The 12,283-nt window shown below is 43.1% G+C and overlaps 1 protein-coding gene across 2 annotated transcripts in view; it reads left to right on the top strand.

Annotated features, from left to right (window-relative positions):
* CIAPIN1 (cytokine induced apoptosis inhibitor 1) overlaps positions 1–12,283 on the top strand; it is an 18,455-nt gene extending 6,172 nt beyond the window's left edge. The window contains exons 2-9 of one of the 2 annotated variants that reach the window (XM_032283985.1): positions 206–393; positions 759–911; positions 3,601–3,677; positions 5,794–5,962; positions 7,689–7,762; positions 9,313–9,428; positions 10,227–10,308; positions 11,204–12,283. In XM_032283985.1, coding sequence (XP_032139876.1) covers positions 237–393; positions 759–911; positions 3,601–3,677; positions 5,794–5,962; positions 7,689–7,762; positions 9,313–9,428; positions 10,227–10,308; positions 11,204–11,314 — 939 coding nt within the window. In that variant the 5' untranslated portion in view covers positions 206–236 and the 3' untranslated portion in view covers positions 11,315–12,283. Of the gene's footprint in view, positions 1–202; positions 394–758; positions 912–3,600; positions 3,678–5,793; positions 5,963–7,688; positions 7,763–9,312; positions 9,429–10,226; positions 10,309–11,203 lie in introns of both variants that reach the window. The other variant, XM_032283986.1, reaches the window with a different exon arrangement.

Genomic DNA, 12,283 nt, shown 5'->3' with positions numbered 1-12,283 from the left:
TTTTGGAATGTTGGGATTATGAAGATGAGATAATGGGGTTCAATTATTCAGACTCTTTAGCATATACAGTAGGGTTTCTAATATTGTCAGCATTTCCTAGTGGGTGGTTAGATATTAGGTTGGGATTCTAATAATATTTTATGATACTTCATGGATTAAACTTCACTTTGTCTCTGCTCAGTTGTGATTCTCTTTTGGCCAGCAGTTTTTAGGTCCATCAGTACTGCACTGCAGGAATGGCAGATTTTGGGATTTCTGCTGGCCAGTTTGTGGCAGTGATCTGGGATAAGTCATCCCCAATAGAAGCTCTGAAATATCTGGTGGATAAGCTTCAAGTGTTAACTGGCAATGAAGGCCGCGTGTCTGTGGAAAACATCAACCAGCTATTACAGTGTAAGTACCCCGCCATGTTGTCTTCATGAGGCTGGAGGGGTTCCCATGGGAGTGTTGCATTTCTGTGGTTCCTTGATATCTGAATTTTCGTTTCGGGTGGCATGTGATAGTAGTGGCTGGTCACCCTGTTGTTTTTCAGTTGAGATACAGTGAGCTTGGGAGTATAGTTAATGATTTCTATAAGTATGTTATTCTTTCTTAATAGCTATTCCATGTTTTTTAAAACACTATTCATCCAGCTTCTTGGATGGATACTGAGTGGTGTACATTCTCAGAGTGAGGCCTGCAGCCTTTGTAGAGGGTTAGAAGGGACCAGGAGATTGTTCTGGGCTCAGGTGATTGCTAATTAGAGTCCTCCTTTTTAGCTGCCCACAAGGAATCCAGCTTTGACATTATTTTGTCGGGTTTAGTCCCGGGAAGCACCACTCTGCACAGTGCTGAGATTTTGGCTGAAATTGCCCGGATCCTTCGGCCTGGTGGATGTCTTTTTCTGAAAGAGCCAGTAGAGACAGCTGTAGGTAAGGAAATCTTCACTTGAAAAACCAATTTGACAGGGTTGAGTCTTTGAGTATGTGTGCTACATCTCCCTGAGCAGAAGCTATCATTTGGAGATCAGCATTACTGTAGCAAAACCTTCTCCTTGGGGATAAATTATTGTTAAAATCTGAAGCAACATGTCTGGAGAAATTGTGACCTTTGGCTGACTCATTATGTAATAAAACAGAAGGAAACTGCCATCTAAAAATGGGTCCTTTTGCAGGTGAATGGTTAAACTTTGATATGTTCATAATATGGAAAGTGATGCGGCAGTAAAAAGGAACAAGCTAGCTCTATGTGCATCCGCTTGGGTGGATATCAAGGGAAGTAGCTGAGTCAAGGTTCTGTACTGTACAATTTTTCATTTTTTTTTTTTTTTTTTTTTGAGACGGAGTTTCACTCTTGCTACCCAGGCTGGAGTGCAATGGCGCGATCTCAGCTCATCACAACCACTGCCTCCTGGGTTCAGACAATTCTCCTGCCTCAACCTCCTGAGTAGCTGGGATTACAGGCACGCGCCACCATGCCCAGCTAATGTTTTTTGTATTTTTAGTAGAGACGGGGTTTCACCATGTTGACCAGGATGGTCTCAATCTCTTGACCTCGTGATCCACCCGCCTCGGCCTCCCAGAGTGCTTGAAATAACAAAATTATAGGGATGGAGATCAGATTAGAGTTTGCCAGAGGTTAAAAGTGGGAGGAAAGGGGTGTGTAGAGCTATAAAGGGGTAGAATGAGGGTTCCCTGTGGTGATAGAACAATTCTGTGATCTGAATGTGATGGTGGTTACACAAATCTACACGTGTAACAAAATCACATAGAACTATACAGTCCCTCTCTGCCAAATGAGTTCATATAAAACTAATAAAACATGAAAAGCTATGTGTGCCGTCAATATCAATTTCCTGATCTTCATACCATGCTATATTTGGGTAAGATATTACTGTGGGAGAGATGAGGTGAAGACCTCCTTACTATATAGAACTTTTTTGGTTTTTTCCAACTTCCTGTGAATCTATAGTTATTTCAAAATAAAAAGTTTAAAAATAATGTCTGAAACTCTGGGAGTGATGTGGTAATTATTGATTCATGTGAAACTAATGGCAGTGTTGATGAAATAAAAACTTTTTTGATCAGTGGTATAGCTGTCAGAGTGACTCATTCTGGATTTTTAAATATTTTTCACTAGACTTTCACAACGTAACAATTTCATCAAATAGAATGAGTGAAAGTGTTTTGAAATATATGAAGGTGTTCATTGTTTATGTGGAAATATAACTTTGTGTTATGTGTAGTATACATCAGCATTCTTTGCTGGGAATTTAAACCTTACATGACTAAATGCAGTGTCTCTGTCAGGACTATACAGAGAGAAAAAAAGAGAAAAGAACTACACAGAAAGAATACTTGTATTTCTGTGTGCTTTGCAGTTCATAAGCATCTTTACACAGTCATTATCTCACAACCTCTAGAACGGGTTTCAAGAAGCAGAGAGTGATAGGAACAATAATAATGGAATTATAACATTTAAGAGTTTAGATAAGAACACTTCGAACAACCAAAAGGGTTTTTCAAATTGAAATAGTATCACTAAGACCAGGCACAGTGGCTTACACCTGTAATCCCAGCACTTCGAAAGGCTGGGGCAGGTGGGTTGCGAGTCCAGGAGTTCAAGACCAGCCTGGGCAACATGGCAAAACCCCATCTTTACAAAAAATACAAAAATTAGCTGGGCATGGTGGTGCACACCAATCCCACCTACTTGGTGGAGGCTGAGGCAGGAGGATTGCTTGAATCTGGGAGATTAAGGCGGCAGTGAGTTGAGATCGTGCCACTGCACTCCAGCCTGGGTGACAAAGTGAGACCCTGTTTCAAAAAATTAGTAATAATAATAGTAAAATAGTATCACTAAAATATACAGTTGTCCTCCTTCATCTTACAATAGAGTTATGTCCTGATAAATACTGTAAGATGAAAACGCATGTAATACACCAAACCTACTAAACATCATTGCTTAGCCTAGCCTACCTTAAACATGCTTAGGACACTTACATTAGCCTACAGTTGGGCAAAATCATCTAATGCAAAGCCTATTTATAATAAAGGGCTGAGTATCTCATGTAATTTACTGAATACTGAACTGAAGTATACAGTTTCTACTGAATGTGTATCATTTTTACACCATTATAAAGTTGAAAAATTGTAAGAACCATCATTAAGTCAGGGACCATCTGTACATTAAGCAGAATAGGTTATTATTTTTGTTTTGTTTTTTGTTTGAGATTGAGTCTTACTCTGTCATGCAGGCCGGAGTGCAGTGGTGGAATCTCGGCTCACTGCAAACTCTGCCTCCCAGGTTCAAGTGATTCTCATGCTTCAGCTTCCCGAGTAGGTGGGATTACAGGCATGTACCACCACACCTGGCTGTTTTTTTTGTGTATATTTTTAGTAGAGATGGGATTTTGCTATGTTGGCCAAATTGGTCTTGAACTCCTGGCCTCAAGTGATCTGCCCACCTCAGCCTCCCAAAGTGCTGAGATTACAGGCGTGCGCCACCACACCCGCCTGGTTATTATTGTTTGAATACCTGCTAACCCACATAGGATTGAGCATTTATTATTTTTTCTACTTTTACCTATAATGCTATTAATTTGGATTTTCCTTTTGGCAGATAACAATAGCAAAGTGAAGACAGCATCTAAGCTGTGTTCAGCCCTGACTCTTTCTGGTCTTGTGGAAGTCAAAGAGGTATGTTTGTAGACAACTTTCTTTGCTGCCCTGCAGGTAAGATAATCAGTATGGCTTAGAACTAAGAAACAAGAAATGCTATGCATGTAAGATACATGATGCTTCAAAGGACAAAACTTGTGAGAATAACCAACTTTGAAGAGACTCAGCTTGGCCAATGTGGGCTGGGGCTTGTTCTGGTCTCCTTGGTACTAGTTTAGTGGTGGTGACAGCTGAGGGGCGTGAGCAGCAGCTATGCTGCTTCCAACACCTACCTCTCAGTAGACCTGAATCCTAGGCCTGGGTGAACACTGTCACCTAGTTCAGCCTCACATTTTTGGTAGGAGGCTGGAATAGGTTAGGGGGAAAGTTCCTTTTCTGACAATTCAGTGGAGATATTTAAGCAGAAGTGTTTTTATTTCTATATTCTTTGATGTTAAAATTTTCTTGGATGTGGGAGAGGTAAATGTTACAGCATATAGCTGTTGTGCCTTTTATTTGTTACATGATGTAGGGCCGTAGATTCTTTATTTTTTAATTATTTTTATTTTTTAAATTCTTTTTGGAGACAGAGTCTCGCTCTGTTGCCCAGGCTGGAGTGCACTGGCATGATCTCGGCTCACTGCAACATCTTCCTCCTGAGTTCAAGCAATTCTCCTGCCTTAGCCTCCTGAGTAGCTGGGATTACAGGCATGTACCACCACACCCAGCTAATTTTTTGGATTTTTAGGAGAGATGGGGTTTCACTACGTTGGCCAGGCTGGTCTCAAACTCCTGACCTCAGGTCATGCATCTGCCTCGGCCTTTCAAAGTGCTCGGATTACAGGCATGAGCCACTGCACCGTGCCAGGCCTTAGATTCTTTATGCCAACCCTTTCTTATTTTTCCTTTTAGCTTAAGGTTTTCTGTGCTTGATTCTAGAATAAGGAATGTGTATTAGGCCATTCTTGTGTTCCTATGAAGAAATACCTAAGACTGAATAATTTATGAAGACATGGGGTTTAACTGGCTCACAGTTCTGCAGACTGTACGGGAAGCATGGGCCTGCATCTGCTTGGCTTCTGGGGAGGCCTCAAGGAACTTTTACTCATGGCAGAAGGTGAAGCAAGAGCAGCACATCACATGGCAAAGGCAGGATCAAGAAAGAGAAGAAGAGTCAGGAGTAGGGAAGGTGCCACACTTTACAACAACCACATCTCATGAGAATTCGGGTGGTGCTAAACCATTCATGAGAAATCTGCCCCCATTATCCAGTCACCTCCCACCAGGCTCCACCTCCAACACTGAGGATTACAATTCCACATGAGCTTTAGAGGGGACACATATCCAAACTATATCAGACTCCTCATAAAAATTCACTTTATACTGAAGCATACAGAATATAAAGTGACGTCCCACTCCTTGCTCACACTTCCCTCCCCAGAGGAAGCCACCAATGTATTTTTGTATGTCCATTCAGACCTTTTCCCATGTATTTACAAGCATCTGCATGCATATACTTCTTTTTTAATGTAAATAAGATCATATGTATACATTGTTCAATCACCGGCTTTTTTCCCACCCTTAGATATCATCGACACATAGCCACTTCAGTGTGTTTCCCTTCATTCATATTAATGATGTAACAGTATTCCACGCAATAGATGGACTATGATTTAGGTAACCATTCTATAATTATCGGACATAGAGGTGTCCTTTTTTTCTGATCCTTTTTTTCTACTTTACTCTGCTACTTCATCCCCAGAAACATAGGATGGATTTTCCTCCTTTCTCTTTTGAGATATAAATTTCTGCTGCCTTCATTGTGGGCATTCTTTCCTGTTACACAATAGGACCACATCTGGTTTACTTCCATAATTATAGCCCCTACAATAACTAGCGTATACCTCATCCCTAATATTTCATAAGTACTTTTAAATTTTCCAAGGGGTAGGCTCCAAGTAGACATGTAGACAAAAGTTATACTCTAGTGTTCTGATCAGTGAGAAACTGAATGTGAGACATAAAGTGATATCTGTTACCTTCCACTGTTATATACTTAATGCACAGAAATGAGTCTTTAACTATGTGTAGGTGGACATAGTAAACCATTTTATAGAGGAGGGTGGACTAATCCTTTTGATGTCTTGAATTCTAGCTGCAGCAGGAGCCCTTAAGCCCCGAGGAAGTACAGTCTGTTCGAGAACACCTGGGTCATGAAAGTGACAGCCTACTGTTTGTTCAGATCACGGGCAAAAAACCGAACTTTGAAGTGGGCTCTTCTAGTCAGCTTAAGCTTTCCATCGCCAAGAAGTCATCTCCTTCAGGTAAAGCTGGCACAGGGACATTCCATTTGCATGGGCTTAGAGGGACAGAATTAGGAACTGAGCCAGCAATAAATGAGATGGTGATATTTTTAGAGAATTAATTCTTTGATTTCTGCCATTTCCACATAGAAGAATACTTAATTTACTATTATCATGGGTGTATTAGGATCCAAAACTGAAATAATACATAGGTATTATCTAGTTCAGCTCTTCCTTCTGCACCAGAAAATACTGAGGCCTCCTAATTCTACAGGACTGAGTCACACAGTTTAATTAATGAAGTTCTTCCAGGTCCCAGAATTAACATTTATCCTCAGAAGACTTTACAGTATAGTGGTAATGGTAGATGAGAGTGCCCTGTTCCTGTTCTCATGTCCTTTTTTCCCCTATGCCAGGAAAATCAGCTGTTCTTGCTTTGAGGATCCTAAGACACTTAAAAAACTGTATTTCTTCTGCCTAGAAAATTGCATACAAACACATGCATGCACGCACACACACACGCTGCCCCACTCTCATCCTTTCTATCACTGTTTTTTAATGCCTAATTGTCCCAGCTGTGAGGTATGCACACATTTACAGATATTTACTGGTACATCCCCACTTGTACGGTTTTGACTGTCTAACCTAAATTTTCAAGAAATCCTTTGGCATCTAACCTTTCAATTCATGGTTCCAGAATGGGTAGGGACAGCTTAGAAGAACAGTGACAATGATCACTAGAGGTCTACTCTTACCCCAAGGGCCCATGAGAATTTGCCCACACTGCATCCGAGTCTTAGCTCTCAGGCTCTCTTGCATTCTTCTGACTAGACAGAGAATCAGGAAGTGTGAGTTTGTCTGCCACTGATCGTGTTACGTTCCTACCAGCAGCTCTAGAGCCTATTTTCTTGTATGTAGCAGGTTTACATGAGGCTAAAGCTCTGCTATTTTTGAAGTTTTTGACACATTTCTCATATAATCCTCAAAACACCTGCAGTAACATAGGGAGTACAATTTAGCTTTATGTTATAGGATGGAAAGTAAGGTATTGAGGAGGAAGCAATATGGAATGGAGGTTAAAAGCATCAGACAAGGCCAGGCGTGGTGGCTCACGCCTGTAATCCCAGCACTTTGGGAAGCCAAGGTGGGCGGATCGCTAAGGTCAGGAATTCAAGACCAGCCTGGCCAGCATGGTGAAACTCCGTCTCTACTAAAAATACAAAAATTAGCTGGGCATGGTAGCAGGTGCCTGTAAGCTGAGGCAGGAGAATCGCTTAAACCTGGGAGGCGGAGGTTGCAGTGAGCAGAGATCATGCCATTGCACTCCAGCCTGGGCAGCAGAGCAAGACTCCGTCTCAAAAAAAAAGAAAGAAAAAGCGTCGGACAGACTTTGCAGCCTGTAGAACCAGCCTAAGTGTCTAAACCTGTTTCCTCAGCGGCAAAATTAGGATGACAAACACTTACCTCATAAGGTTGTCAGCAGAACTAAGTTAGATAATGTATATAAAGTGCTTAATATGGTGTCTGGTACAAAGCAAGTGTTTAGCAAATGGTGACTTCTATAACTATCAGAAAGTGGTTGGCCCAAGGTCAGACATCTCTGAGGGGTAGAGCTGGAATTTGAACCCACCTCTTCTGCCTCCCAGTCTGGTGTGTTCTCTTCTACACAGTAGAAAGCACTTAGCTATGTTGTAGTTAATAGTTTCTGTTTTTATGGAGCTGTTTTTCTTTTATTGCTTGGACTCAGTGAAGCCTGCCGTGGACCCTGCTGCTGCCAAGCTGTGGACGCTCTCAGCCAATGATATGGAGGACGACAGCATGGTGAGCTGGCACCATGATCACTTGATTGCTTTCTGTCAAGCCTCAGTTTGGGTGTGAACAGCTCTAGTGACCTTTCTGGACTTGTAGGTGTGAACGTATTTAAAGCCCAGATTTGTGTCTATGCCTGTCACTTACATCTTTGGTTTAGAAGGAAACTCCATGTTGGTAGCTTTTTCTTTTTTTGTTTTGAGATGGAGTCTTGCTCCTCCACCCTGGCTGGAGTACAGTGGCGTGATCTTGGCCCACTACAATCTCTGCCTCCCGAGTTTAAGCGATTCTTTTGCTTCAGCCTCCCAAATAGCTGTGATTACAGGCACGTGCCACCACACCTAGCTAACTGTTGTATTTTTAGTAGAGACAGGGTTTCGCCATGTTGGCCAGGCTGGCCTCAACCCCTGACCTCAAGTGATCTGCCCGCCTCAGCCTCCCAAAGTACTGGGATTACATGTGTGAGCCACTGTGCCTGGCCATGTTGGTGGCATTTTAAATTTTTTAGCATCTCTTTTTCCCCACATAATTTCTTGTTCTCACTTCAAGTGATATGTTAAAAACTCTTGTGGGCATGTATAAACCTGAAAAGATTTTGTCAGCTTAAATAGTTTTATTGGCCTCTTGGTTTGGGCAAATTGCTGAATGTTCCATGCTTTAAAAAGCAGTATTTTCCATCTTTGCTTGGCCATGTCTATAATAAAGTTCTTCATTTCTACACCTCCACTATTGAAGTTAGAGTAGTGAGCAAAATAAGTCAGGTTCATGCTCTCATAGAGTTTACACACTTAAGTGTCTACACATTTACAAAGAATTACATAAAAGTATATATAATTATTTGATTTTTCTCTGAGATTATATGGAAGATATTCCATTTTTCACATGACTCTTCATAGACACTTCTCTCTTTGTTCTGCCTGCTCTCTCCCTTCTCCCTACTCCTGCCCCCCACCCCCAACATTCTCTACAATTTGCTGGCCAGTCTTAACAGAGTTTTCTCATGTAAATTGGTTCCTAATTCCTTCACATCCTAGTGCATAGTCCGTGGATGTAGTTTATTGATTTTTTTTAATTTTTTTATTTTTTGAGGCGGAGTTTCGCTCTTGTTGCCCAGGCTGGAGTGCAATGGCACAATCTCAGCTCACCGCAACCTCTGCCTCCTGGGTTCAGGCAATTCTCCTGCCTCAGCCTCCTGAGTAGCTGGGACTACAGACACGCGCCACCATGCCCAGCTAATTTTTTGTAGTTTTAGTAGAGACGGGGTTTCACTATGTTGACCAGGATGGTCTCGATCTCTTGACCTTGTGATCCACCCGCCTCGGCCTCCCAAAGTGCTGGGATTACAGGCTTGAGCCACCGCGCCCGGCCTTCCGTAGATGTAGTTTAACTCACTGTTGGCCTCTTGAGCGTGTGGTCAGGTTGAACATGATGATCGACCAAAAGAAGGACAGGGCGGACACCTGAACCCTGGACTCCAAGTTTCCTCTCGAAGCCTGTGGTCACTTTAGCTTTTCATTACCAGAAACCACAACTGTGTCACTCATTGCTTTAACACTCTCCAGGATCTCATTGACTCAGATGAGCTGCTGGATCCAGAAGATTTGAAGAAGCCAGATCCAGCTTCCCTGCGGGCTGCTGCTTGTGGGGAAGGCAAAAAGAGGAAGGCCTGCAAGAACTGGTAAGTCCCGGGTAACTGGAGCCTGTGATGCTGCCTCCAGTGGCCTCATGCTCAAGTAATCGCAATGCTTTACTATTTTTAAAACATACATTTTCCAATCTGGGCAACATAGGGAGGCCATCTCTACAAATAATTTCTTTTAAAATTAGCCAGGCATGGTGATATGTGCCTGTGGTCCCAGCTACTTGGGAGGCAAAGGCAGGAGGATCATGAGCCCAGGAGGTCGAGGCTACAGTGAGCCATAATTGTGCCTAATCTCATTCTCCCTCAAAAGCCTGCCAATGAGCCATGATTGTGCCACTGCCCTGGTCCAGCCTGGGCATCAGAGCGAGACCTTGGTGTTTCCACATTTGTTTTTATAAATGGTTGGGAAGGATGGTAGAAAGTTAATCAGTGGTGTTCAGGTTTGTTTAATCATCAGTGTTTTTAAAATGTAAAAGCTGCCAGCATTTACAAATCAGGAGATTTTAAGTCAAAACACAGATTTTTTTCCCTTCTGTCCTTGAATTTGGAAAATACGGCAAACTGGGTCCACCTTACCCAACATGATAACCAGCAGAAGCTGAGTAGTGGCCACCCTCTGTAGACAGAGCATACACCCTCTACTTCTCCCCATCTTCCTCTCCCTCCTGTCTCCCTCAGCAGCCTCTCACATAGCTGCTATCTGCCTGGCCCATAGGCTTCGGAGTTATGACACCCGGTGTGAAGAGAAGGCTTACAGCACATTTTGGCACTGTTAGGATTTGGGATTTCTGGGTGGTGGTAATTCTCATTCATTAGTTACTGATTTTCCCACAGCACCTGTGGCCTTGCTGAAGAACTGGAAAGAGAGAAGTCAAGGGAACAGATGAGCTCCCAATCCAAGTCGGCTTGTGGAAACGTAAATAGCAGGATCATTCCTCAGCATTCACAAAAACCCCAGGGGGATTAGGCATCCTTCTCGACTAAACACAGACAAGCCCCACCTCAAATATTTTAGGAACGGACAAATGCATGAGCACATGAACATAGGCAGTAAGGGGGAGAAAGGCCGTCTCCTGAGGGTGAGAGTGGGTTAGCGTGCATGTGCCCATTGGGGAGGGTCTTGTTTTTTATTTGTGGCCCATTTCTTTCTACTTCAGAGTTAGGCATTTAACCGAGGTTCGTTGTGTTTGGAACTGCATGAAATATAGAACTATGGCTGGGCACAGTGACACATGCCTGTAATTCCAGCACTTTGGGAGGCCAAGGCAGGCAGATCACTTGAGGTCAGGAGTTCCACACCAGCCTGGCCAACATGGTGAAAATCCGTCTCTAGTGAAAATACAAAAATATTAGCTGGGCATGGTGGCGCATGCCTGTAATCCCAGCTACTTGGGAATCTGAGGCAGGAGAATCACTTGAACCTGGGAGGTGGAGGTCTTGTGAGCTGAGATCACATCACTGCACTCCAGCCTGGATGACAGAGGGAGACTCTGTCTCTCTCTCTCTCTCACACACACACACACAAATATATATATATATATATATGTATATGTATATGTATATGTATATGTATATGTATATGTATGTATGTATGTATATATAGAACTATGGCCTCCTAAGGGACTTATTCTTGACTATAGTTTTTCACAAAACCAGAAATCTTGAAGACTGTTAGTATTTGAGTCTCAGTTGGACCTGCAAACATACTCAGTTATTTCCTTCAGGCCACTGTGGCTTCATTATGAAATTAGGAATTTCGTTCTTCAGCCTGGGATAAGCTGACCCTTGGCTTCCCCATTCTTTCTCTCCAGTGCTACCTGGGTGATGCCTTCCGCTGTGCCAGCTGCCCCTACCTTGGGATGCCAGCCTTCAAACCTGGGGAAAAGGTGCTTCTGAGCGATAGCAATCTTCATGATGCCTAGGAGGGACCGAACATGGGACACATCTACTCCTCCAGCCAACTCCTGTCTCTCACATCCCACCACTGTGGCTCCTCCCGCCTCCTCTGGATTTGTTCACTCTGAGATCCATTTGCAGAGTGGGTGCTTAGCATACAGAGTGAAGCTGGCTTGTGGGCACAGTGGGGTGTAGTGCTGCTGTGTATCAAAACACCAAGGTATTATGGGGCCTGGTTACCCAGAATGGGATGGGTTTCTTCACCTCATGTTAAGAGAAGGGAGTGTGTCCTGAAGAAGTCCTTCTGTTAAAATGCTGACCAGAACACTCTTGAGCCCAGATATCCTTGAGCATTAACACTCTGTGACAGAACTCCAGGCCCCTGCCTGGAGTCTCATCTCAGCAATGCCGCCACCTGCCTGTCTTTCAGAGTTGTTTATTCCATTCTTTGTGACACAAGTCAAGCGTCTCACAACCTCCTCAGGGCACCAGAGGAGTCACTCACTGGTTGCTGTGATGATATTCAGTGTCCCTCTGCCCCCTTCCACCCCCAACCCCATTTTACTATAGCGTTGCATCTGTGTTTTATTGTCATTTCTGTTAACCTTCAGGTATTAAACTTGCTGCATATCTTGAGATATCTTGAGATTCTGCATGTCTTATAAAGAGAGGGGACGTGCATTGTGTGTGATGTTGGATAGTCATCCACACTCAGTTTGGACCATTGGAAGAACTTAGTGTCACACACAAATGGGGCTAGTCCTGTGCTTAGAATAGGGCCTGTCTGCCCACTTTAGAAGAGCCCAGATTGGTGAGCATTTAGAGGGAAGCAGGGCAGAACTCTGAACCAACAGTAAGTCTCTCTGAGCAGAGACCCCTTTGTTCTTGGTACCCACCCGTATGGACTTGGGATCAATCTTGCCAAATATTTGGAGAAATTATGTGGATTTAAGAGACCTAAATTTTTATATTTTACTAGTAAATAAAAGTGTTCA

Source organism: Sapajus apella, unplaced genomic scaffold (assembly GCF_009761245.1).
Source record: "Sapajus apella isolate SASKATOON/1434 unplaced genomic scaffold, GSC_monkey_1.0 scaffold15, whole genome shotgun sequence".
Taxonomy (NCBI): domain Eukaryota; kingdom Metazoa; phylum Chordata; class Mammalia; order Primates; family Cebidae; genus Sapajus; species Sapajus apella.
This window is presented reverse-complemented; position numbering and strand designations above follow the sequence as displayed.